This window comes from Helianthus annuus, chromosome 14 (assembly GCF_002127325.2).
Source record: "Helianthus annuus cultivar XRQ/B chromosome 14, HanXRQr2.0-SUNRISE, whole genome shotgun sequence".
Taxonomy (NCBI): Eukaryota; Viridiplantae; Streptophyta; class Magnoliopsida; order Asterales; family Asteraceae; genus Helianthus; species Helianthus annuus.
This window is the reverse complement of record NC_035446.2, coordinates 167,759,743-167,786,842: the sequence shown is the minus strand read 5'-3', so window position 1 is coordinate 167,786,842 and position 27,100 is coordinate 167,759,743. Positions and strand designations below refer to the sequence as shown.

General features: G+C 35.3%; 4 protein-coding genes and 1 long non-coding RNA gene across 5 annotated transcripts; 4 read left to right on the top strand and 1 right to left on the bottom strand.

Annotated features, from left to right (window-relative positions):
* The first annotated feature begins 354 nt into the window (after positions 1-354).
* LOC110907830 (zinc finger MYM-type protein 1-like) lies at positions 355-1,056 on the top strand. Its single transcript, XM_022152754.1, has one exon. The coding sequence runs from the start codon at positions 355-357 to the stop codon at positions 1,054-1,056; it is 702 nt and encodes a 233-aa protein (XP_022008446.1).
* A 570-nt stretch (positions 1,057-1,626) lies between these two features.
* LOC110904923 (leucine-rich repeat extensin-like protein 5) lies at positions 1,627-2,840 on the bottom strand. The gene has a single exon (XM_022150787.2). It carries the CDS (start codon positions 2,735-2,737, stop codon positions 1,799-1,801), a length of 939 nt encoding a protein of 312 aa, XP_022006479.1. The 5' UTR covers positions 2,738-2,840; the 3' UTR covers positions 1,627-1,798.
* Positions 2,841-3,441: 601 nt separating this feature from the next.
* On the top strand, positions 3,442-3,864 carry LOC110907829 (lysine-rich arabinogalactan protein 19-like). The gene has a single exon (XM_022152753.1). The coding sequence runs from the start codon at positions 3,442-3,444 to the stop codon at positions 3,862-3,864; it is 423 nt and encodes a 140-aa protein (XP_022008445.1).
* Positions 3,865-10,473: 6,609 nt separating this feature from the next.
* Positions 10,474-15,656, top strand: LOC110904920. Its single transcript, XM_022150785.2, has 4 exons — positions 10,474-11,010; positions 11,253-11,368; positions 13,875-14,121; positions 14,200-15,656. Exons 1-4 carry the CDS (start codon positions 10,648-10,650, stop codon positions 15,466-15,468), a joined length of 1,995 nt encoding a protein of 664 aa, XP_022006477.1. The 5' UTR covers positions 10,474-10,647; the 3' UTR covers positions 15,469-15,656.
* Positions 15,657-19,804: 4,148 nt separating this feature from the next.
* LOC110906265 lies at positions 19,805-21,755 on the top strand. Its single transcript, XR_002573787.2, has 3 exons — positions 19,805-19,971; positions 20,485-20,552; positions 21,517-21,755. It is a non-coding gene; the product is annotated as an uncharacterized LOC110906265 (long non-coding RNA).
* The last annotated feature ends 5,345 nt before the right edge of the window (positions 21,756-27,100 follow it).

Here is a 27,100-nt window from a genome sequence, read left to right as displayed (position 1 = left end):
TTGCTTATGTTGCTATTTATTTAGGAGCCACTTCGGAGATGGTAGAGACACATTTATGTGCGGTGGGTATAACAATTGGAAAAAGGTACATGCGTCACTTAAAAAACATGTTGGTTTAGTTAATAGTCTACACAACAAATGTTTCAAATGAGTGCCGATTTAGTTAACGAAAATCAAGCGGTACACACACAATGGGAGAATAGGACCCCTAAGGAGAAACGTGAATACCGACTTAGACTTAGTGCTTCCACTTTGCTTGGGAAAAGGTTGTTGAATGGCGGATTGGCGTTTCGTGGACATGATGAATCAAAAGATTAATTAAATAAAGGGAATTTCTTAGAGCTTTTAGAACTCATGGGTGAAATGAATGAAGAGCTTGCTAACGTTATCTTAGAGAATGCACTCGCGAATAACCAAATGACAAGTCCTAAAATTCAAGCGGACATCAAACATTGTTATGCTCAAGAGGTAATTAAACAAATTTTAGAAGAACTTGGTGATGATATTTTTTCTTTATTAGTAGATGAATCATGTGATGTATCAAAAAAAGAACAAATGGCGGTTGTTATTCGTTTTGTTGATAAAGTTGGGATTGTTAAGGAGTGTTTTATCAGGCTTGTTCATGTCAAAGAGACAAGCACAATAACACTCAAAACGGATATTGATGATATATTGGCACGTTATGGGTTAAGCTTGAAAAGGATTAGAGGCCAAGGCTATGACAGGGCAAGTAACATGTCGGGCGAGTTTAATGGCCTAAGGGCTCTAATCTTAAAGGAAAATGTTTCGGCCTTTTATGTTCATTGCTTTGCACACCAACTCCAACTAGTTGTTGTGGCGGTGGCGCACAAACACACACCAATTTGGAGAGTTTTTGAAACGATAACATGTTTAACAAATTTCGTTTGTGCATCTTCTAAACGACAAGATATGCTTCATGAAAGCCAAAGAAGACAATTGGAAAAAATGGAAGACGTACTTTGTACCGGAAGTGGGTTGAACCAAGAAATGACACTTCCAAAGCCCGGGGATACATGTTGGAAAAAATCATTTTAGAACCGGTTGCTTTAGAGATGTATGTTGATGATCGGTGATACGATCTTTGTTAATAACTAAAGTGCTGCTAGTTTCTTCAAATGCTCCTTTTGGATCTTGTTTGACTTGATCATATGAACCTACTGCTGCTGCTGGATTTTTTGTTTTGGCTGCTGTTCATCCTCAACTAGTTTCTATCGCCGATCTTCATGAATAAATCGACAATATGATAAATTTTCATTTAAATCAACCAGTTTTGACCAAACCTATTTTGACCAGAAACCGTTTTGACCCAAACAAATCAAACCATTCTGAAATTAGCACATTCTGAACCGAACCTGGTTTGACCCATTACCCATCCCGCCTGTTTTGCCAGCCCAAACTTGGATCATGCTTGAGCTAGCGGTGCAGTAATGTGTGTTTGGGCCCAACATCTTTACACGATAAGTAAATTGTGTCTCAAGTCATCAAGCAGTTCAAACTACAACCTTGAAACTTAATGCACCAATCTCTCTTACAAGGAGATCCTAGATGATGTACAAGTAACTCATTTTGCAGTCACACTACACTAAAGCAGAACCCGCAAACAGATATTATAAACTGGATTTACCGATTTATCATTAACAGCTTATATAACTTCATTAATCCATAACAAAACCAACACATAATATACAAAACAACCATCATGGTAACTTAAGCATTAATTACCTCTTTAACCGTACCCGAAAGCCCGAAACCAGAAACCATAACTCGAGTTTACAAATCAATAATCCACACGACGATAATCGCTATAATCATCAAGTTCCCTCGCACCAACATGTTTTTCCTCTTCATACCTCACCCGATCATCAATCGAAAGCCCTGATAACCCCCCTGACAATGCTCCCACACCCGTTTTCGGCTTTGATTCGTATTGAGCATTATTATCCACTGGCGCACTGGGCCCACCGTAGCCGGACGACCGCTCAGCATACGCATACGCCCGTGGAGTCTGTGGAACCACCGGCGCCGGCGGTTGAGAATAGTATCCACCACCGCCGCCGCCGACGCTCTGGTAATAACCAGAATATGGATCGGAATACGCTCCGTAGTGGTAAGTATGTGTCGGCTGCGGCGGCGGTGGTGGTGGTGAGGGAGCTGCCGGAGGTGGTGGTGGCGGTGGGAGAGACTGAGACGGTGAAGTGTTGTACACTGACGGTGGAAACCTGCCGTAATTAGAATGAGGGGCAGTAGCGTAATAATAGGCAGGTTGAGGGGTATTTTGGTAATCTGGTAAAACACGTTCACGAATAGCGAGTTTTAACCGGATCTTTCCGTCAGGTCGACCAGATGGACGGCGGAGATCAAAGGTTCTGACAACGGTAGAGTCATCGGGGTTAGGTAAGTCGTTGATGGGTACACGTAAGGATCCGACTAAGGGTTTGGGGGTGTCGGAGGGTTTGGAGTGGAAGATCTCGAGGGTGAGGAGAGGGGAGGGGGATGGTGGGACCGGGATGAGGAAGCGTTCGTTCCAGATGGGTTTGGTGGAGTTGGAGTCGTCGGATTTGGTGGCGAGGCGGCGATCGGGGTCCAGCCAGAAGATGACGTAAGGGGTGAGATCTCCGTTTCGCCAGTTGACGTTTTTCAGGTGTTTGGCGGAGACGATGGTGATTTCGAGGTCTAGGGGTCTGGGAGGGGGGCGGTGGGAAGCGGTGGTTGCCATGGTGATGTGGTGGTGGTGGCGGTGATGGTGGTGGAAGAGATGTATGGTTTGGATTTATGAAATGGGATAAGTTTGAAGGGGGCAGGTGAGAAATGGTTTGAAATAGTGGGCCCTATTGGAAAAATTATTCAAGGCTATGACATAAAACATTATTTTTGTTATGTGGAAGGCAAAGGCAAAGAGAAAGTAAAGACTAATTAGTGGAGAAAGTAAACATTAATCACGCAAACATTTCATATCGGTCTTAAAGTAAAATCCTTAACACGCAGAGAAAAAACTCACTACCAATCAAACATTTTATATCGGTCTAAAAGTAAAATCCTTTACATTCAGAGAAAAAACTCACTACCAAGAGTAAGTAAAATTTGTAATAGAGCCTTCTTTAGATCCTTAGAGAGTTTTAACTTTTAAGTAATCATCTATGTTATAAAAACATGATAAAGAATACTTGAAGCAAACAATATATGTAGTAAAAAGAAGAAAGATGAAAAATCAGAAAAACCTACCTAGAGAATATCAAAGTGTTATGGACTAATACCATTGCAAGGTATGGGACTTGTCCCACATCGGTTGTATGGGCAACTGATGTGGAGTTTATATACCAAATGGGCTCTCTCACCCACCAGACTAGTCTTTTGGGTTGTGTTCTCCCGTTTGGTATGTAACAATTGGTATCAGAGCCGCCGTGATCCCCCTTCGGACCTATGGCTGCTCAAACTCTATCCAAACACGAGTTGTTCGATCGAATCGAGTCAAGTATTGCTCGGATGATCGATATTCTCAAAAATCGACCTCGATTCCCTACCCTTGCTCCAAAACCCATTCCTACAGCCACACCATCACCACCCATTTCTGCCACTGAATCACCGGTTCCGGCTACCGCACCACCATCCTTGTCAACCGCTTCCGCCACACCGCCACCAATTAGTCCCCAACCTCCTTGTGTTCTTCACACCAAGGTTCTTCACGTCATACTGAGACCTGCACAACACAAAGCCCGTTTCAACTCTATCAATAACCATTTCAGCAACCAAAATGACATCCTTCCCACCCTTGTCAACGCCCCCATCAAACAAATTGCAATCCCCACATCCCCGACACCGTCACAAATCCAATTCCGGAGCTAGATCTATTATTATTTCCTCGAAACTTGAAGAATGAAGAACCGAACGCCACCGGAAGACGTGAGTGGCGACCACCGTAGCGGTTCACCACCACCAACCGATGCACTCACACCACAAACTCCTACTTTACTGACAACCCTGAAACAGGCATCATCACCCACACCGTTTGTACCGACACCAGCCCCGAAACGGGTCCATTTACCCACAACGTCTATCCCAAAATTGGAATGCCAGTTCCAACACAACACTATATGTCTTCTTGTTGTTCCTGAATCAACCCCACAGCAAGCTCCCACAATTGCTGAACTTTTACTAGGGCCTCCAACAGTCGAATGACCTTACCGGACCTTGAAGGGAATCCACACGACTGGGAAACGTGATTGGCGTCCTCCGTGGTGTGTTACTAAGATTCGCTCGGATGCCCCTAGAAGAACCGTGTGGCGTCCACCATGGCACTTTGCCACGACTTCTCCGAATATCAGACGAACCGAGTGTCGGCCGCCATGACTCAACACCAAGTTCCTTTCGGGTTCATCCTTGAGGACAAGGATTTTTTAAGCAGGAGGGATTGTTACGTGTCTTACCTTGGTCCAACCCCACTTCTCAATGCACCCATGTTTGCAATTCAACCATGCATGTTATTTGATATTGTTGTAGTTTTCTTTTAGTTGTTTACTAAGTTTGTTTATCTTAAGTTAGTGGGTGGTTGTTTACATCATGACCACGATCTTTATGTTATCTTTATTTTCTGTTTGTAAGCCTTTATAAATCAGAAAAACCTACCTAGAGAATATCAAAGTTTTGAAGAAGGTACTTTATCACTAGGTGACTTTAGATTTTGTCTTTTTTTTTTTTTCTACAACAACCATACCCAATAAATCATACAAATAGTAGAACTATTGGTAGGGTCTGGAGGAGGTGGGATGTAGGCAAACATTTCCTCTATCCAATAATAGAGAGGCTGCTTCCTAAGAGACCTTCGGCTCCAAAACAACCAACAGGTAGATAGACGAAAAATGGTTAAGTAAATAGCGTAGCAGTAGTCAGATAAATCATCAGTAAGCAACATATATGCATAGATACAAGAAAATTATCATATGTTGGTCTACCTAAAGTGCAAAAGAAATCTAACCACCACCCCTCGTCCCAAAGCAAAGCTAGGACACATCTATACCCTCACTTACAAGTACTTAACCTTAATCCTACGTCTCCACGAACTCCTATCATGAACCATGTCCTCAGAGATGTGCCATTCTACCAAATCTTGCCTAAGTCTTTCATCCCAAGTCAACTTGGGCCTGCCTCTACTCCTCCTTTCTTCCACTATCATGGTTTCCACTGCTCTAACTGGTTCTGTCAACTGCCTCCTCTTTACATGCCCAAATCATCTCAATCTTCCCTTTTTAACTTGTTTGATATATTAGCTACTCATAACCAATCCCTAAAAACCTCACTTCTTATTCGGTCTAATCTCGTGTAGCCACACATCTACCTGAACATTCTCATCTCCGCTACCTCCATCTTGCGCGTTTGTGTTTTCTTGATGGCCCAACAATTTATCCCGTATAACATAGCCGATCCAACTGCTACCCTATAAAATATCCCCCATTGATTTTGTTGGAAACCTCCTGTCATACAAAATCCAGTGGCTGCTTTCCACCTACACCAGCCAACCTGGATGCGGTGAGATACGTCACTATCTATCTCATCATCCCTTTGCACAAACGATCCTAAGTACTTAAACTCAATCAATAAAAAATCAAGTCAACCACATTAACCTTTTCTACTTTTATTTTGTAAAATATTATTTACTTTAATGATAATTAACATTTTTTAAATCGAGACCATTAATTTTTTTATATACTTATTTGATTTAGCTTTAAATTTTCAATGTGTTTTTTTCATTTAGTTAATTTATTCTTTTTTTTTTTTACTTTAGTTTTTTTTTTTCATTTAGTTATTCTATTCCTTTTTTACAGCTTTAAATTTTTAAGGGTTTTTTTTTTTTTTTTTGGATAATTCTTTTTAGCTGATGAACACCCTTTTATTATTTACTCCTAAACTTCACCATTAGTGATAATAAACGCCTAGTGTCACTAGACTAAAGGCCATTGAAAAAATTAGATAATTTATTATTTATATTTATTTGTTTAGATCAATACTGAGCCCAGTTAAAAGTTTCTAGTTCCCGTCACTTTTTAGGAGGATTTGCTCCCACACGTTTAAGGGGATATATAACAACTTCAAAAATGTTTATAGCCAAAGTGTTCTTCTAGGAAGCTGATGAAACACTTGTATTGAATCAGTTTTACTATGTTATTGAGATTACTTGTCAAAAACAGGGTATCACAGCAGATCTACCAGTATTAATAAAGAACCCAAACCAATAAGACGTTTATTCTTTAAAACGATACAGATCTGAACTGAATACTTTTTTTTTTTGAAGGATAACTTTTATAAACAGCGACGGGGACAGAAAAAACCGACAACCCGCGCCAACACCTTACAACATATACAATCTGAACTCAACACATATTCACTCAACTAAACAACTATCTCTTAATCAGATTATCAATGTGATAATCCGTACTAGATCGAAACAAAGGGAACACTCACAAGAACAGAATCACCACGAATCTGAACTTACAACGAGAACAAAACACTAAACGTCTAGAGAGAGAATAGTTATTAAATTTGTAGCTAGAGTAACTGAGTTTATTAACTCATTAAAATCCTGTTTTAAGTTTGACGTCAAACTTGTTTGCCTAAATGTCTGGTTCTTGCCATCCAAGATGTATGCTACACTATACCAAACCGGTACTAACCGCCGTAGGGTTGTAAACGAAGCGAACGTTCAGCGAACTATTCGTGAACCGTTCGGCGGGAAGTTTGTTTATGTTCGTTCGATAAGCTTAACGAACGAACACGAACAAAAAATTTAGTTCGATAAGCTTAACGAACCAACACGAACAAAAGTCTCGTCCGTTCGACTGCGTCCGTGAACGCTCGGTAATATGTTCGTTCGTTTATGTCCATTCGTGTTAGTTCGTGTTTGGTCTTTTATGTTTATTTTTCTAAAAGTTTTTTAATGTTTTATTAATTTTTTACTTTCTCCCATAAGTATTATTTCCCTCTCTTTTTGTTTACCTTTCCCACCTTTTTTTACTTTCCCGCCTAATTCCTACACTTCAGTACACTAATTATATTAAAAAATTAGTAAAAACTAATAAACCATGTGGCCTTAACGGTGCCTTTTTTTAATTTTCAAAATTAATGTTCATTTGTGTCCGTTTGCATTCGTGGTTAGTGTTCACGAACATCCAAATTTCCTTATCGAACGAACACGAACATAGCCTTGTTCATGTTCGTTCGATTCGTTTACAGCCCTACTAACCGGTATTAATACCGAATTTCCCGTACTGAATCTTTTTTCGATACTTGTACCGGTGCCCACTTTTTGACATTTTCAGTATCGGTACTTTCAGTACCGGTACTGTTTCGGTACGATACAGGTAAAATACTGAATTTTACCTTCAAATACTGGTCTCATACCGTATAGTTATGACTCTTTTCTTATGAAATAGTTACTTAACTCTATAAAATGTTCGGCTCCTTCCTCTATTGTAATACTCGCACATGTAGTTTCTATATGTATTCCTCTTGTAAGTTAGGAATGAAGCAACTCCTGTTTGGTAGTGCCAAACACGTCTTTGTGTGACTGAGATCAACTTTTTTATCCAACTAACTCTATTAAATATTCGGCTTCTTCCTCTTTTATTGTAATGTTCCACATGGATTTTCTTTGTATAGTCTCTTAGCAAGTTAGGCATGTAGCAACTTCTGTTTGGTAAGGCCAAATACTCCTCTTTGTGATTAAATTCAACTTTTTTTTTTCAACTAACTCTATTAAACATACCTCATCTTCGTCTACTATTGTAAAGCTCCACATGTAGTTTCTTTGTATAGTCTTTTAGCAAGTTAGGAATGAAACAAGTCGTGTTTGGTAGTGCCAAATTATTCTCTGTGTGATTGGGACCAACTTTTATATTTCAACTAGCTCTCGTAAATATTCGGTAGATTCTAATGTTCTATTGGTTAAGAGGCTTAAAGTGTTGGATATAGATGTGCATGAATGATATATCATCTATCAAAGGCCAAAGATATAGATTGCCCTGTACCCTGTCTGCAACATTAACGATGAGGAAACTAATCGCTACATGAAAGTATAACTATAAAGCAAGAACCAGAATAATAGTTCTTTTTAACATTGTCATGACTTTAATACTTTGTTCGTAACTTCTTTTTAAAAAACAAAAACAATTAGTAGTGGCAGTTAAGCAGTTTATACTACAAGGCAATATGAAGAAAATTGGTTTAATTTCTCCATTTTTCTAAAGGGGTCAGTTTGCCACAGCACTGGCTAGATGATATCTTAAAAGTTACCCAGATTCTCTGATATGTATACACTTACAATAGCAAGCGCAGATCCTAGCCAACAGTGGAGTCCATCAAAAGCGTTATGAAACTCGCTCTCTCTTGTGTACACTTGTACCTTCTACATGGTTGTTTTGTAGGTTCACTAAGGATAGAGTATTGGTTAAAGGTCTGTTCTCGGAAGATATTGAAGACCTTGTAAATTACCATTCCATTCCAAACAACATTAAAAGTCACAAAATGAAATTTTTTTTTTTTGGCCAAATAGTCTTTCACCTTTATCATTTTTTTGTCATTTTCATCCAAACCATTAACTTAGTTTATTTTTCATGTTAAGTTAAGGATATTTCGATAAAACTGACAAATATAAAACCCCAGGGATGATTTTGGCAGTTTACTTAAATTTTTTTAAAGTTCTTTTATTCAATTAATTTTGTCACATATATATAAAATAGAATATACATGTAGTTCTTATAAAAAAAATTAATAGTTTTGTCACGTAATTTTTATAAATTTTCATCCAACAACTAACTCAGTTTTTTTGTCTATTAAGGTTAAGGAACTTTTAAATTTTATAAAGTAAGAAAAAATTAATTTCCAATTGTCTTTTATATACATCGTTTTATAAAAATAAAATCTACTTCAACCTCTAAATTTTATAAAACTAAAATGCTAGTGACCTTATAGAAAAAGGTCAAATAAACAAATCTTATCATATGTACTAATTTTGTAATTCATCTTCTACTCTTTTAAATTCGCTCCTAACAAAAAACAGAAGCCACTCCCCCTATCAAACAATGCATCGTTACCAAACTTTAAAATTATCCACCAAATAGTGAGTATAATGTCATGAACCAAAAGTTTCTTAGGTGCTCAACACATTTAAAAATATGATAACGTTTTATAATTTTTTTCTATCTTTACAGTTGATTAAATACTAAAAGTTGTAATCGATTCTTATGTGTTGCACACCATTGATATTTATTTTATATATCGTTTCTCTTTATAAAACTGATATATATAAAAAAAAACTGGATATTAATTTATGTCTTAATTTATAAAAGTTAAAACATTATTCATCTTAACAGAAAAAATAAACTGAGTTAGTGGTTTGGATGGAAATTTATAAAAATTATAGGACAAAACTATTTTTTTTTTATAAAAACTGCATGTATATTATGTTTTATATATATGTGACAAAATTAACTAAATAAAAGAGATTAAAAAGAGTTTAAGTAAATTGCCAAAATCGTTTCTGATGTTTAATATTGTCAGTTTCATCCAAATATCTTTTAACTTAACATAAAAAATAAACTAAGTTAATAGTTTGGATAAAAATGACAAAAAATACCAATAGTAAAGAATAGTAAAGGGATCTTTGATACAAAAAGTTAGGGCTGGCAATTTTGACACGAACACGATAACACGACACGAACCTACACGAAGTTAACAGGTTTCGTGTTTGACCTTAACAGGTTTCGTGTCTAAACAGGTCGACACGATAAGACCTGTTTAAATTTCGTGTCTAAACAGGTTAAAACCCGTTAACCTGTTAAGACCCGTTAGTGACCTGTTTATAATTTTAAATTAAAAAAATATATCAAATATGTGGGGTTAACATGTCATGTTCGTGTCTTAACAGGTCGTTTTCGTGTCTTAACAGGTCGTGTTCGTGTCTTAACAGGTCGTGTTTGTGTCTTAACAGGCCGTGTTCGTGTCTTAACAGGTCATGTTCGTGTCTTAAACAGGTCATATGATATGTTGGTAACATTTTCGTGTCTTAACAGGTCATTTCGTGTAACATGTTTATTAACAGGTTCGTGTTCGTGTTTGGAAAATTAGACACGATAAGATTTCGTGTCGTGTTCGTGTTTACAGATTTCGTGTTCGTGTCTTATCGGGTTCGTGTCTTAACAGATCGGGTTGACCCGATATGCCAGCCCTACAAAAAGTGATTTTAGATACCAATAGTAAAGGGATCTTTCTCTTAAAATACCCCACAATACCAAATAGTCGGCTCCTTAACAACGTGTCACTCTCTCGTTCACTTCCGCACAACAACACAGGCCCGCTTTTGCTGATCTGGAAAACAGTCAGCATGGCCCCCACCGGACTCCAACCATCCACTTAATTCCCACTTAACTTTTCCTTCACGTCCGTACCCTCCTTTCCTATACAAATCCCTCCCTTATCTCCCTTGTTTCTCTTCTCTACCAATTATTATATACACAAAATATTATTATCCAATCACACCCCTCAATTAGATATTTAGATCCCTCAACATCTAGGGTTTCTAAATCACCGATTCCTCTCAAATTCGTTACCAAATCCTTAATCATCAATCATTTCAATATGAACAATCACGAGAAACAACAATCGGTTGATGATCGAGACGTAAATGATGAGAACGAAGATTCATCATCGGTAAGTTGTGAAGAACGTACGGATGCGGTTTCTGGAGATTCGTCGACACGGCGGAGCGGTAATGGAATCGGACTTGCGGATCGTTTGACCGATTTGTTTGTTGGCGACGGAGATAGCGATGATGATTTGTTGATTCATCGGAGCGCTCATGGAACGGTTATGCAGTGGCTACAGGCGCTTGATATGCAGGTCATGGGAGCGTGTCGTGCTGATGAGAGGTTGAAGCCGTTGCTTAAGCTTAACGTGTCTAGTGGCGTCGCTGAGGATCGATTGTTTTCGCATCTGAGTCAGGTATTGTTAATTATCTATCAGTTTTAATTACTCAGGTGTCTGAATGATTGAATTTGTATTTTGTTGATTTGATATAGATATTATTGATATAAGATTGAAACTATGATGTATAGTTGTTGAAATATTGTTACAATAGTTCAATAAGCAAGTATAACTGGAGATATATGAAAGTTCCTGTTGATTAATTGCTGATATATACTATATATTATATTATATGATGTGGATGCATTTTTTTGTTACAGCACTTCGAACCATCAGAAGTTGGATTGCTTGCAAGGTGCTTGTGTGTTCCGCTTGTGTCGGTTCGCGTTGGCAAGATTGACAAGCAAGGAAGTCTTCTAGTTCCATCCAGTGCAAGGTAGTTGCAATTTGATATTGGTCTACAACTTAATTTTGATGCGTTATAATTGAAACTGAAACAACATATGCATCTCTCCATGAATATTTGCTTGATCCCTAAAAGTATAAAACCGACAATTTGGCATGTTATTCAATCTGTTGATTCATATGAGCGTTGAGTATTTGGTCCCAGTTGTTGATTGGGGTAATCTAGCTGAAGTTATGGCTATATAGCCAGGTTTGGGTTGCTTGTTTTCATTTGTAAATTCGGGGGGTCGAGTCAAACCTATGGTACATTTGCTTTGCATCTCCATTCTTAGTTTGCCATACATAGTTTAAGGTCACTTTCTATGCTTATTGGGAATTGAATGAAAGTTAGATGCATTCGAACCTGCATAGGTTTTACTATGAGAGTGTTTTATTGTGTCTTGGTCCACTTAATGTGGACTGGGTGTTTGGATCAGACTTTTAGTGGATTGAGCCTAGTGTATGAATTAAGTCTGGACTGATCTACGTGGTACTTAAAGCAAAAATAAAATTGGATGTAAACTGTCTGGTCTTAGCTTGTCTTGTTAACATGTTTTAAAAGTAGTTCACCTAGAATGCAAGGCAATGGTATTCATTCCAGTACTTACAATGCGCAATGACATCACTATTGTTTCTTTCTTGATAGATGGTGTAGAATATGAATAGCACTTTATATCGAAGTTTTATGTGCGCATCTTATAATTTATCATTTTACGTGGGGTTTTACGCCACTAGGATTAATCTTCACTAACTACTACTTGTTTTTACTTGGCATTTTAAGAATTTTTGTTTGTGATGGATTAGCATAGAACTGTGCTTCTGATGCCTTAGTGATCTCCACTTTCATGCTGCATTTTAAGATTTGTTGTTTGTGATGGACTGGCAATCTGGCATAGAACTGCTCTAATGCCATAGTGGTCATTCACACAAACACACACCCATGATTCTAGGGCATTCTATATACTTCTGATCCCTAAAACTGTTAGGGTGAAAATTTTGAGTGCCGTGTACATGAATTGCAGACGTTTATGTACCTAACCACGGGTGATATTTGCGTACTGGATAGCATTTGGTTGCTTCGTAGACAACTGCGTTTTGGCCTGAGATTTATCATAGCTAGCTGGTCTGTTTGATACGGGAAGGTAACCATGAAGGTTGGTGGAATGACATGGTTTATTAGATTTTTCAAGTAGTTATCACCTGAGTTTTCAACGTTCAAGTGTTGTTTGAGTGTGAAATATCTGCTGCAGCTTACTAGCTTAATTGTGGGTTATATCAATTTCTAACATGCCACAAATTGTTTTACTGTCTGCTTATTACTTGACGTACTTTCAATCTAACTTGTTCCATTAAACTGATAATTGTCTCTTTTAAAAAAATATATGTTCACATCTGATTACTCATAATTGCATATCATGGAATTGAATGAATAGAAGTCTGAATTCTAGGCTCGTGCACATCAGCTTATTGATAGTGACATGTTCACCCTTCCAAATAAATATATCTTTTCATTGTAGGTAACTGGCGTATTCTATTATGATCTCTGAATTAAGAAGAAGTAAAGGTAGAGTTATGCTCTTGTATATTCTTACAGTTATGCTATGCCATGTTGTGTTGTGTTCTGATATCTGGTGTCATGTATTGTCATACGATTTTTCTTTATCTTTGTTTGTTTCTTTGACTTAAGATTCATTTTTGCTACATTTTCTGTTGTCCATTAATGGACCACATGTTCAAGCTCAGAAAACTTGTTTTGCTAGTCAGTTGGTTTTACTTTTTGCTTTATATATTTCAAAAATTCCCACCGATCACTCTTGTTTTTTGGGGATATTAAAATAACTCTGTGTTCAATTCTGTTTCTACTGTTTATTATCTGTAACATGAAAACTTGGTCATCAGTGCTGTTCGTATTTGAAGATATATTGTCATGATGGCTTTAACCATGTGTCAAGTGTATGTTATGTATTATGAAAATCTAATACCAGTATTATGTGAGTGGCTAATATTATTAGGCGAACTCTTTTAGTAAGTCTTATATTTAACTGAATATAACAGCCCTTGTAAGGAGGCTTCTCATTAACGTGGTTGAACTGATTCTCTTTCATTTAACATGTGAAGTGATCGACTAATGGTAGCATGTTATGTACAATTTTTGAGCATTGTAATACTAGAAGTTATGGTGTCACACACAGTTTAGTAGACAGTTTCTAGAATGTTGGATAGTTAGTAATTGTTATGAGGGATCTTAGAGTAGTAACAACTCTTGCGTTTCCTATCCCTCAAAAAGAATTATTAAAGATTACAAACTTCAGGATAAGAAAACTCAAATTTCAATGCTTTTCAATTTTCATTTGCTAAGATCAGCTTAAAGGCCTTATTATAATATTTAGTTGTATAACTGTATTGCTGTATCTTGTGAAATAGGGTGGCCAATGGCCATATGTGATTTTGTTTATTTTTCAATACTTGATGTTTATCATTTTTTGGAACTGAAACAGGGGGAACTTAACTCTGTCTCTCTTGCCAACATCTGATCTACGTATATCCTTTCTTGGAGATGATGGTCATATAGAACGTCTTTCAACTTTGAGAACTATCTCTGATTGCTCGTCTGTCATGATTGAAGGAATATCAGCGGATAATTGTGGTCGGTCTTTTATGATTAAGATTCCTACTATTGATGAACCTTTTTACTTTTGGTGCTCTGAGAAGTCCATACTTCTCGGTAATGAGTTGCTTGATAAGGTAGGTATCTTGTTTAGCGAATGACATGCAAAACGAGTTTTTCCCACTATACTAATATGCTGCATACTCTGTTTTTAGATGAAGAATTTACTTGAGAAGAAGCCTTCCCTTGCTGATTTAACTGGAATTAGTGATTCTCGTCTTGAATGTTTTGTGACTCATCTTCGAACTTGTCTTGTTGGGTCAAATGAGAATAATAGCACCGCACCCATGTTATTAACCACTTCCTCCTCAACAACCTCTTTAGGTCATGGCGGAACTGGTAAAAGTTCACAATCGGCACTCAAGTCTTCACGTAGTCTGAGCCCGAAAGCAAATTCTTTTAAAGAAGGCTCACCTAGAAATTTGGCTTCCTTGAAAAACGTCGTCAAGGATAAATTGAGGCGAAAGGGGGAAGCAAGCAGTTTTTCATGTGTTGAAAATCCCGATGCCATTTCAGTTTCTTCTTCAAGTTCTCCTATAGTATCTACTTCAGATCAGTCTTCTGAAGGCAAGATTCCCGAATCAGCTATTGATACCCGCATGTTGTTCCCATTGGTAACTGGGTTAGAAGTTGGTTTAGCTGAGAAAACCATAGATGACACATCCGTCCTAAGTTCTACTCCTCCGATTCCTCCGTTTTCTCCTTATTATTGTTGGTGTCCGCCTGTCGCATCCACACTTCAATACACTGTGGCATCTTCTTCAGTGGCCGACTCATATACCTTACCTCCTCTTTCTTCACTTCTCGCAGGCTCAACATCATCCAGCCTTTTAACACCAAAACCAACTCTTAATCTGGATGAAATCCCGCCTTTTTTACCCGAACCATTGGTTCGGTTACCCATATCTATGCCAACTTCTCAACAGATCCCGCTTTTCACCCCATTGATGACTGATTCAATAGTCCACATCCCGGTGATTGACATCTGTTCTTCCGGGCAAGCCTACCTGGTGAGCGGTGGTCCTGCTATGAACGTCACCATCCCACCGCTTCACCAGGCACTGGTGAGCCCATTGATCCAAGAAACTGAATCCATGGCTGAGAAGAGCGCAAGGGATACCCTCCGGCTGCTAATCAGCGGATCAAGTCAGCTGCCCTCGGTTCTCGCCCATGTTGATGGGAATCAAAACGGACTTGTGTCTGGAAGCAGGGGTCTCTATGGGGGAGCTACAGACGTGAACCATGCAATTGCAAATAGCATTGCTGCTATGGGCTTGGTTTCATTGACTGAGAGGTCCAGTGGTGTTATGAGGAGGTGCCTTGACGGAGGTGATTTGGTTGATCTACTGGGTGACTCTGGCGGGACTTGTTCAAACAATGATGACTCGAGCTTTTCCGATTCAGGGACTGGAAAAAACCAATGATGTGGGCTTCTTTACCTTTGTAGATCCTGTTTGTCTCTCTAGGAATGAAAAAAAAAAAGAACTGTAGATATATCTTTTATTGTAGTTGTTTTGGGTGCAAATGATATGTAACTAGACTGGAAAATGGAAAAGCATAATAGCAGGTCTCTCTCTACCTCTTTAATCCTTATAATCACATTTTTATGGAAGACCAAATTATCCTTGATCACAATTTATGATAATAATATTTATAGACACATTCATCTGATAAAGATTTTTAACTTGTAAAAACTTTCTTAGTTAACCCAATGCGTGTATATGTTGGTAAGAATTACGATGCTTCACTTTGATCTACGCCATCTTGGAAACAAAGAAATGACGAGTCACCATTTGATTCAGGATAATGGATGTTTACTTGTGATCACATATGTACAATATACATGTGTGTGTATATGACAAGTTGAAACCAATACCGAGCGTCGAACGAGTTTGTGGTCCAAACTATTCCATTTAAACCATATGAAACTTTAGGTTCGTTTATGTTGAACCTGGCAAAACACCTGCTAAAAATGCTAAGCTCTAAAGTTTTGAAATGACATAAATACACTAAATCAAAATATCCTAATCTGCTCTACATTTAATTTAGAGTTGATGCTTTTTGACTTTCGAGTAGATTAAGATAATAAGACGCTTCTTCTTTGAGTTTACAACCTAGATGTGATAATATTTGATTTATATTTAAGGACATTCATTTATAATTTTCTTGTTAACTTTGTCGAAATCAGCCCAAATAAAACTAAACTAATAATTAGGGAACTTTTGAAACTGTTTTAATAGTTTGTCTACTTCTGTTCTATTTCATAGGATTCGCCGTCTCAATGTTTTTAAACTTGTCATTTCATCTCTTAGTTTTTAAAATTTTAACTATAACTTATAGCAAGTATCTCATTGTTAAAATTTTAAGTTTAGGCTTTACTTTTAACTTTGTCTTAGGGTGGAGGGTGTGAGGGCGTCACCCCCGCCAGCTCACCATGTATAGCGCCTCATAAGGCTCCATCACCACACCCTCCATTTTAAGAGGGGGGCGCCATCTTTACTTCGCCACCATGGTAACGCCAAAGTTGAAAGGTTCAGGTGGGGTCCACTAGTTTTAGTCTAATGAAATCTTTTTTTTAAATTTTGTTTAATAGGGGGCTCCATCTCACACCATGCAAATTAAAGGAGGGACATGAATCCTACGTGTCGCTTATGTGGCCTGATAAAACTCCTAGAGGACTCTAACCACACCCTCCAGCCTTAAAAGTTGTATAAACCTATAAAGGCAGTATACTTTTGTCTGAATTATTTATTTTTATCAATTTTGGACAAGTAGGTTTTATATAGGACAAAATAGATAGCTTTTTAGAAGATTATTAATAAATACAACTTCAATTATCAAAAAAGATTTGTCTAACGATGATTTTTAAACGGTTATAATTTTTTAGTACGTTATTTTTTTTAAATTACACCATATAAACGAATATTTTATTCTCTTTAATTTAAATATAGTATTGCTATAGTTTTTTTTTAATTAAAAAATTGATTTGTTATGTGATTAAGAGTATCTCAGGATGAGTAATAATTGAATCGTTAACCGAAACTGAACCAAAATCAACCGAAAATTGAGTTAACTAAAAACTGATTAACCGAAACCCGAATTAACCAAAAACGCTTATCGATTTTTTTGTATCTTCATGTAACCAAAATTAACTGAATCGAACCATTCATATTTTCATATATTTGTAGCTTTTATATTTTTAGTTCATTTATTTCATATATATACCTCCATTTTATGTGTTTATACCTTCATTTCATGTACCTACACATCATTTTAATATATACCTAAATTTCATGTATTTCTAATTAAAAATTTTAGCCAAAGTTTGGTTTTGGCTATTAACTGAAATTAAATGAATCAAACCAAAAATCGTCAATCTAACTGAACCGATTAATTGAAAACAGATTGGGTAATAAAATAACTAATCGATGACCTTGATTTCAGTTGAGGATCATCATCATCATCTACTACTACTACTGAAACTATTACTATTACTATTATCATTCCACAACTAGCTATGACTTTTTATCAATTATATGTAGTAAAACAACGATAGTATTTTCATCTTATTTTGTTAATGAAATACCCCAGCAAATTAAATTATGTTTCACCTAATAATAATTTGGCGTAAGTAGAAGTGTAGTAGGACTTCATTGGTTTTTAGGACTTGACGTAAGTAGGAGTGTAGTAGGACTTCATTGGTTCTTAGGACATATAAGTCTTGATGTCTTTCAAAGTGGAGAACCCAATTTTTGAACTCACCGTCTTTCCCTCATTAATCAAATGGGTGTAAACAAATTAAGACTTAGGGTATAAGGAGTGGTTAAACAGTTTAGAGTGGCAAAAGAAAAAACTGACCAATCAGAGCGCGCCATGTCAATTTGGCAAAAGTGTTTAAACTTTGGTGAAAAATGTTGGCAATGGTTTAGACAATTGGTGAAGTGGTAAACTATTTTTTAAAAAAAAAAGGAAAAAGGTGTGATTGGTTGAGATAGAAATGGACCCCACCCACAATACCCCCTCTCTCTCTCACTACCCTCTCTCTCTTCTTCTCGCTTCGGTAATGCCTCACCGCCGTTGATGTTTTGCCGCATTCGATGTTGGTTGGCGGCGGTGTTTGCCGCGCGGCAAACGGCTTTGCCGCCCCCATCTCTCAACCACACCGTATGCCCTTAGGCCCTCCGGAGTGGGGTGGTAAACTTGTGTTTGTCGAATCGTCAATCACAGCCACCACTTTACCGCTCAATTGTTTACCGATTTTGGGGGAGAAATCACCGACTCGGTGAAGGGAGGGAAGGGGAGAGAGAGATGGGGGTGTGTGGTGGGGCCCATGCCTTCTTAACCAATCACATATTTTTCCTTTTTTTTAAATAGTTTACCTAAACCCCATTAGGTAAAACACCGCCAACGTTTTTTAGCATCAGGTAAACAATTGATATGACGCTATATGATTGAGTGATTTGGGAGTTTACCTATTTAAAGTGTCCAACCATTCCCTACACCCTTAGTTCGACTCAATTGTTATTTATTAATTATTTTATTTAGTTATATCAATTTATAGGGTGTGTTTATTGATGAATCACAAAAAGTGAGGAATTGAAGAATCTTTTGTAAAACACATAAAAAAACTTCTAAAATTCTTTTTTACATGTAGAAAATAATTCACTTAATCTTTTTCATAATTTTTGTATATAAACACATATAAAATCCGTTTTAATAAAAAAAATTAAAAAAATATAAATAAAGTTCAAAAACTAGTTTTAAAAAGAGTAAAAAAAAAATCCTTTACAAAAAGTAATTTTTTTTTATTTGAATGCCTTCTACATGTGTATATACAAAACTAAGGGAAAAATGTAAAACTGAATTTTTAACGTGTTCTTTTACATGTGAAACCAGTGATTTCCTGATTCCTGCTTTTTGTAATTCCCTAATATCATGTGTATGTATATTAATAGTTATAGTTTTTTATATAAGATAAAATATATATCATTTAGTATTTTTTTTCTATCAAAATATTATATAAAGTAGTTATTTTGTAAATATATATATATATATATATATATATATATATATATATATATATATATTTAACATGTTAAATAAAAGCAATTTAAAAAGTAGACTCTTTTAGACTTGTGAGCCTACTAAAACTCGATACTTGAAGCTTTGTCTAGTACTTGTTTATGCAAGTTTAGTTTTAGACTCGAGCTCGTTGAAACTTGAACTGATTCGAGTTTTTATCAAGTCGATTTCAAGTATCTCATGAGAGAAATAAACAGTTGTTTTTAACGTGTTATTTTATTTTTACGTCTTGAAGTCGGGATAAACTTTATAATGCATTGTCAATTAACCAACAACTAAATTGCGTGTAAATTAGAGAAGTTAGACTTTTAACATCTTTTATTAATAAAAATTCGTGTAAGGACCATCGCATATTTCCTTCAACATCATCATTTACTTTCTAGAAAAAGTAAAACTAGAAAATTACATCACTACACAAAAAAATATCAGCATAACAAATAGTTTTTTATACAATTTTTGTAACACCCCGAAAATATTAAATTTAAATATAATTATATATTATATAAAAACGAGAGTTGGTCAAAATCAACGGAAACTAGGAGTAAACAACCTAGTTAACAAAATATTAGTAAATGATAAGAAAATAGTAAATAAAAGCATCTTTTATAAAATTTGAAAACCTTAGAGGGCTAAAAGGGAAATTATGAATAAAGTTAATTAAATAAAAATCAAAAACCAAAACACACACTTATGTGTGTGTTCTGGTCAAAGATTACACAGGAGGCAAAAAGGGTTCTTTCACTTGAACCCTAATTGATACAAAATCACTCAAATTCAAGAAGGAGATCGAGATTTAACTAAAACCAAGCTGAAATTAGTGATCACTCAAGTTAGAGGATCATAAGGTATGTCAATTTTCATCATTTGGTTACGTCTCGAATTCTTGGTGAACACTTGAAATCGAAATTATTGCTTGAATATTGAATATATGAATGATTCTATGTTAAATCCATGTTTAGGAACAAACCATAGTTGAAAGTTTAATGATTTATTGATTAAAAACTATAAAATTGATGAACTCCCAAATATGTGTTAAGTGGGTTGTATATCATTGCGATGAACACATGAATTTCAATGTTGAAATAGTGTAAACCTGATGTATGATGCAAGTCTTGATGTTGATTATGAATGCTAGGCATAAGGGCTTGAAATTTGATGATTTAAAACTTGGTTGAAAGTTGATTATGAACTAGATAGGAGATGTATAATAATCATGCCCACAAGGTGTTTGTTAAAATGCCTAAACGAACGCTAATATGTTGAGATTTTGAAAGAAACACGTAATTGAATAATATGGCAAATTACGTGTAATATGAAACGATATGAGTTCTAAACACGTTGTTGGTTGAACTCTATAGGCAAGGTGGTCGAATCTTCAATCGGACAAGTCGGAGCGGACGCGCGCTTAAAGAATAAGCTTTGAAAGGTACGCAACTTGTTGTTTCGTTACATTGTATAGATAAGCTAGTTGTAATTATGTTAATGCTATTATAACGAAATGAATAAGTTTGGTATGTCATTGAAGTGATGAAACTCAATTGACAACCAAACGGGTCAATATAGATAGTTAAAACATGTTTGGTATGTCATTGAAGTGAAGGATTTCACTCGATAACCAAATGGGTCAATTAGATGTTAAAAACGATAGTGCTTTGAAGTGACTTGAATGTCACACAATAATTCGGTAGAATGAGTGCATAAGCCGATAAACGGACACGCCAAAACTTAATTTAATGAGCCCTTGGGTTTGGGCCAAATTATAGAAAAACTTGATTTCGTTGAATATTGTTAAGATGTGCATGCTTGAATTGTAGATAACAAGCATGATGTAAATACGTGCGCAAACCATGTAATGGGGGCGAAAACGACAAAGTTTGACAAGCCCGGGAATGGGTAAAAATGACAAGAAACAACCAACATTAATAAACATGATGTATGATGCTAAATAAAACGGGTCAAATAATGGTATAAAGGATTTACAAGCCGTTTGCTTATAAATCAGCTTTTAATGCGAACCGAGATGATAAACGGATCCGTAATTGTATTACGGACGCATAGAAACAAGAATCACGTAATTCGGATAAGTAGATCAAAAGTTTTGCTATTTCGAAGTTGGAATTTGGTTAAAATTGATAGCTGGGCATTTGCAGCATCAAAAAGGCAAACCTTCTGTCGAAATCGGGTTGTCGCGTCGCGCGACGACCACCCGGAATCACTGTCGCGTCACGCGACCTTGGTCGCGGCCCGCGAGAAAACCAACCAAGCCTCTCGCGGCACGCGAGAGGCCTAAAAGTTGGCAGATTGTTTGATTTTGTTTGTTTTGATCATGGAACTTGTTTATATGGTTTTCAAAGCCTCATAACTAATGATTATGTTGGTTTTGAATATAGGTGAACGTTATGAGTATCCAAATGACGATCAAGCGAAGAACAAGAACCGAACACACAAATAAATGAAGCTTTCGCATTGATCTCATTTTGTTTTATAAAAAGTGGATTATGTAAACACTGTTAACCATGTTTTTGGATGTTGTAAACATGTTTAAAAAGACTTACTACTTAAAAGTTTTTGTTAAGTGGCATTTTCATATAAAATGCTTACTTTAATGATATATATTAGCGTTAAATTAGTATGGGTATGACAATTTTACTAGCAGGATGTCCGCACGATGCAGCGGGAGCGACACATCACATTGTGATACTTGTATTTAGTAGTTTTCTTATTCATATAATATTTATTGTAGCATCATTATAATAGATATATATCAAAAGCAAAGTAATCGGGTAATACATTTCAATATGCTGTGAATGGTTCGGTTATTATCCTTAACCGAAGCCGAAAACAAAGTCATCGATAGTCTATTTTATTAACCAACCGGTTTTCGGTTAGTCACAACGATTTATTTGGTTAGGTTTATTTAATTTCAGTTAATAGTAAAAACCAAACGTGGGTAAAAATTTTGCTTATAAATATATGAAATTGAGGTATAAATACATGAAATGAAACTATAAATATATGAAATGGAGATATAAAATATGAAATATATAAACCGGAGGTATAAAAGCTAGAAATGTATCAAAATATGAATCATTCGATTCGGTTCAGCTAATTTTGGTTAAACAAGAATACAAAAAAAATGATAACCGGTTTTTGGTTAATCCAGTTTTCAATGTCAAATTAATTCAATTTTTTGTTGATTTTGGTTCGGGTTTGTTTGTTTTTGGTTTGGTTTAGGTTAACGATTTAGTTATCGCTCACCAATAACCGGTTTTGATTAATAGGTTCGCGCGCGATGCGGCGAGAAACACGAACATTGCCACGGTGTGCATTGTTCGGTTGGTTAGATTATTATTATCCTCAACCGAAATCGAAGTCATTGATTACTCTACTTTATTAACCAATATAGTGTATACATGTGTGGGCCCTTATGGGGCAAAAGTGAAATTGCACTAATTTTAACGTTATTTTAATAATTTCATGAAAATAATGTTAAAAAGCGGCGGATGATCAATCATGCATTATGTGGTGGCGTTGATAGCCGAAAGACAAAAGGGTACATCCAGTAATCGGCCTTTGTCCCCGTTGTTGATGGGATTTACTGAATATGATGATGATTATGATGATTTTCAGTTAATCGGTTTGGTTTATTCAGTTAGATTAATGGTTTTGTGTTTGATTCATTTAATTTCAGTTAATAGCCAAAACCAAATTTGGGCTAAAACTTTTGATTATAAATACATGAAAATGGATGTATATATACATTAAACTAGTATTAAGCCCCCGCGTTGCAGTGGTTGTCGTAAAACTGTGTCAAGTAGTACCAATGCTATACCACTATCAGCAATCACCAACATTGGAAAAAATCGTAAAAACAAAAAAAATAAAAACAGAAAAAAATGAAGCCGATCGAAAAGCAGACGTAAAATCTTTGAATCACGCACGCTCGTTGTAGAGAAATTAAACTGAAATGTAAAACATAGAAAAAATAACTAAGTCAATCCAGGACCCGCGTGTTGTGACAAACTTGTCAAATGGAGAAATATTGATGTGTTGTGACGGGCCAAACGGGAAAAAAATACACGAAAAATGTTGAACCCTACACGCACGTTGCGGTGCGTTGACTCGCAAAATTTAGAACGAAACGAAAAATTTGGGAATGCTGAAAAGTATGGTGAACCAAAATTGAAAAATAAAAAGAGTTGGGGTTAAATTGCAAAAGATGTAAAGCTTTAGGTTAAAAGTAAAAAAACTAAGGGTCTAAATTGCAAAAGAGTAAAAGTTTGGGTTAGAAATGAAAAAAGAAAAGAAACCCTATACATAAGGTACAACACCATAAATTACAAAAAAAAAAAATTAAAAATTTTATTTTTGTAAAACTTGAATAAACTATTATATTAATAGGGTAACTCTAGTTAATGGTTAAATACTTATTTATTATTATTCTTTGATTATTTTAATATTTATGAATTAATTATTTTCATATTAGTTCAAGAGATATTAATAATTTATTAGATATTAAATTTAGAGATCTATAATATTATTATTTGAAATTATTATTATTATTATTATACATATTAAAAGAATGTGTTCATGAATAGTAAACAAAATTAAAATTATATATGTTATTATATTTTTTGTAGCTTTTAGTTATTTCATTATATTAATTAAACATATTTTGTTTTTCCTATTATAACTTTTATGATATGATGTTTTATAAAATTTTGAGTATGCAGTTACGACGTCTTTATTTTTTATCTACGTTTTAGTACTTTTATTATATGTTGACGCCGTTTATCCTTTACATTATTTTAATAACTAGAAGGAGCACCCGCCGCGTTGCGGTCGGGGTTCAACTTCATATCAGACGTTTGAGTAACCTAGTTTTAGAAAGTAAAATACATCAACCAATGTAGTATCTGAAGAGGGTAAGATGTAGATAGTCTTACCTCTACACCGTAGAAATAAAGAGTCTGCTTCCAGTGAGACCCCGCTCGATAGTACTTTTGCATCAAGCCTTGGACATAACGCACAAAACACTCAGCAATTGGGACAAAAACCAATTAGCGCATGTACCCCTTGTCTTTCGGCTACCAACGCCACCACATGAGGCATGATTAACCGTCCCTCACTTTTTAACGTTATTTTCACGAAATTAGTAAAATAACAAAAATTAACCGACTCATGATTTCTTCAAAACATCCATACATATTTCAATACAAATGGTACAAACAATAATGCAAACATATATTACTACCTATAATTGTAAATAATGCTTTTGTACAACCATTGAATGCACAAAACACCAACATAGCATGGTGTACACTCTTTAATGCAACAAAATGTTGCAAATTATAATATTATATAATAATACAAGTAATGCCTTATAATATTTCGAATATAGTCTTGTGACATGCTTATTTTTATCTATATTTAAATATAAGTTTTGTTTGAATCGAACCGGTAAAATATAATTGATTTTTTTTGTTTTTTATTGTGACGAACCGAACCAATACCGATTGAACAACTTCGATAGCAGTATAGAGTATATTTTGTATATTGTAAGCTATAGCGAGTGTTGGTACCATACCCTACCGTGACTAACTAAACTGACACCGTCCTAGCAACATCAATGCCCTATCGATTTCGACCAAACAACATTGGTACTGGTATCGTTGTTATTGAAACCGATATTCGTTTTTATGATTTTCATCTTTCGACCATTGTAAAACACGTGTTGACATCATTTTGGTCATATCATTATTTTTATTTTTATTTTTTGGTTGTATCTTTTGGTTACTATATCGAGTCGATACCATACCGATGCTGTTATAAGTCGAACCAATACTGCCGTAGACCCGCGTAACGCACGGGGAATATTACTATTTAATATTAAAATAAAAATAAGGATAAAGATAAAGATAAAGATAAGTGATATCTATATATTGGTTATTAATATTAAAAGAAATATATTAAACAAATATAAATAAGATTTATGAGGTTGAAGGAGGGAATGTCATGTGGCATTATTTGTAGTGTTTTATTAATGTTTAGATTAGATGAGGATATTAATATGTCGATTATATGAAATTTTCATTTTTTTAAATTTAATATAAATAGCAGGATTTAATATAAGAAAATTATTAGATGAAGAAAGTTGGTGTTTCGTACTTTTTATAATATAATAAAATGTCAAGTAACCACAGCAGGTGCCGGATGGATCTAAAAACGCTACTCTATTCTATTCCATTTACTATGCGATAAAGGGTGAAAGTGATATATCATACTTTAGCTTTAGTTTTAATTACTACTAAACACTCCTTAATTACTATTTTATGCCCCGCTTTGCGGTATACATATATAATGTATACGTGTGTGGGTCATCGAGAGGCCAAAAGTGAAATTGTCTTAATTTTAAAGTTATTTTACTAATTTCATGAAAATAACGTTAAAAGCGGGAGAGGGTTCATCATGCATCATGTAGTGGCGTTGATAGTCAAAAGATAAGGGAGTACATACACTAATCGGTCTTTTTGCCGAGAGTTACGCGTCTTATGTCCAAGGCTTGATACAAAACTACTATGGAGTCAGGGGTCTCACTGGAAGCAATATATCTATTCCTACGGGGTAGAAGTAAGTTTGTATACATCTTACCATCCTCAGACCTTATCTTTCTTAACTTTGCTATTGATGGGATTTATTGAGTATGAAGAGTTTTAACGCATAACGTTTGATATCTTTATTTTTATGTTTTATGTTTTGAACTTCACTTGTTTATTTTTGAAAGAGTGGTAACATATAAAGTAAAAATAGAGCGTCAATAGTACTCAAAGTCGATGTATAAAACAATGGCGGATCTAACCCTGTTTTGTGGGTTTATATGAACTCACTCGGTTTGAAAAAACTAGTGAGAACTTTGTATGATTTGGAAAAAAATAGTGAGAATTTACCAAAACAAACCCACTAAAAGAAGTTATTGGATCAACCACTGGTATAAAGTTTTGATTTATTTTTTTTGTTAATACTGGAACTAATATAAAGGGTTGGTCGACATGTATGTTTTAATGGGGCCAGGTTGGGGTTTTTGTTTTATTTTCTTTTCTTTTACTTTTAAAGGTTTTTAATTAAGATTTAGTTTATATTTTAAACTTTTAAAACATAACTTTGAATGGCAAATCTTACACTACTAAATTACACCAAATAAATCTTATTTTACACTTTGCTTAGGATTGAACCCAAAATCTCTTCTTAAGAGATAAGAGTCTTGCCAAGTGATTAATACATAAACTTTAATAACATTAACTTGTCTATAATACAAGAATTTGTAAAACTTATAAATTTATTTACTCTTATAGATTTTAAATGGTTAAAACTCGTGCTAACATACTATATACTAAATAGGCGATAAAAAAAAAGTTAATGTAATAAGTACGAAAAAAATGTAAAAAGTAATGATAACATGGAGTTAAAAAAAAACTTAAAGGGGTTAAGTTTTTTTTCCGAATTACGAATTACAAACTGACGTATTAGGACTTTTGATCAGAACGAGGATACGAGTCTATTGATGTAAAACTTAGCTCGAAATGGTCCTCCAAACGACTTGATTTTTGTTAATTGGAAGTTTAAACACCCGAATTGAAACACCGTTTTCATCGTTTTGAGCACAATTTCAAGGTAAGTTTACATCATTCGACTCGTATCATCGTTCTGATCAAAAGCCCTAAAACGTCAGCTTGTAATTCAGAAAAAAAGTTAACTTCGTTAAGTTTTTTTAACTGACGACCGGTGGAGGAAAAATAAGTGAAAGGTGGGACTCACATGGGAAATATTCAAAGATGGGACTGGCAATGACCAATAACGTCTAGTTAGGATTATTACAGGTCAATTCCCCTATTAGTTATTAGGGTGGAGGGTATGGTTCAATCACTCTAGGATGTTTGAGTTATTCTCTACCCAATAATAGCATGTCATGTCAAG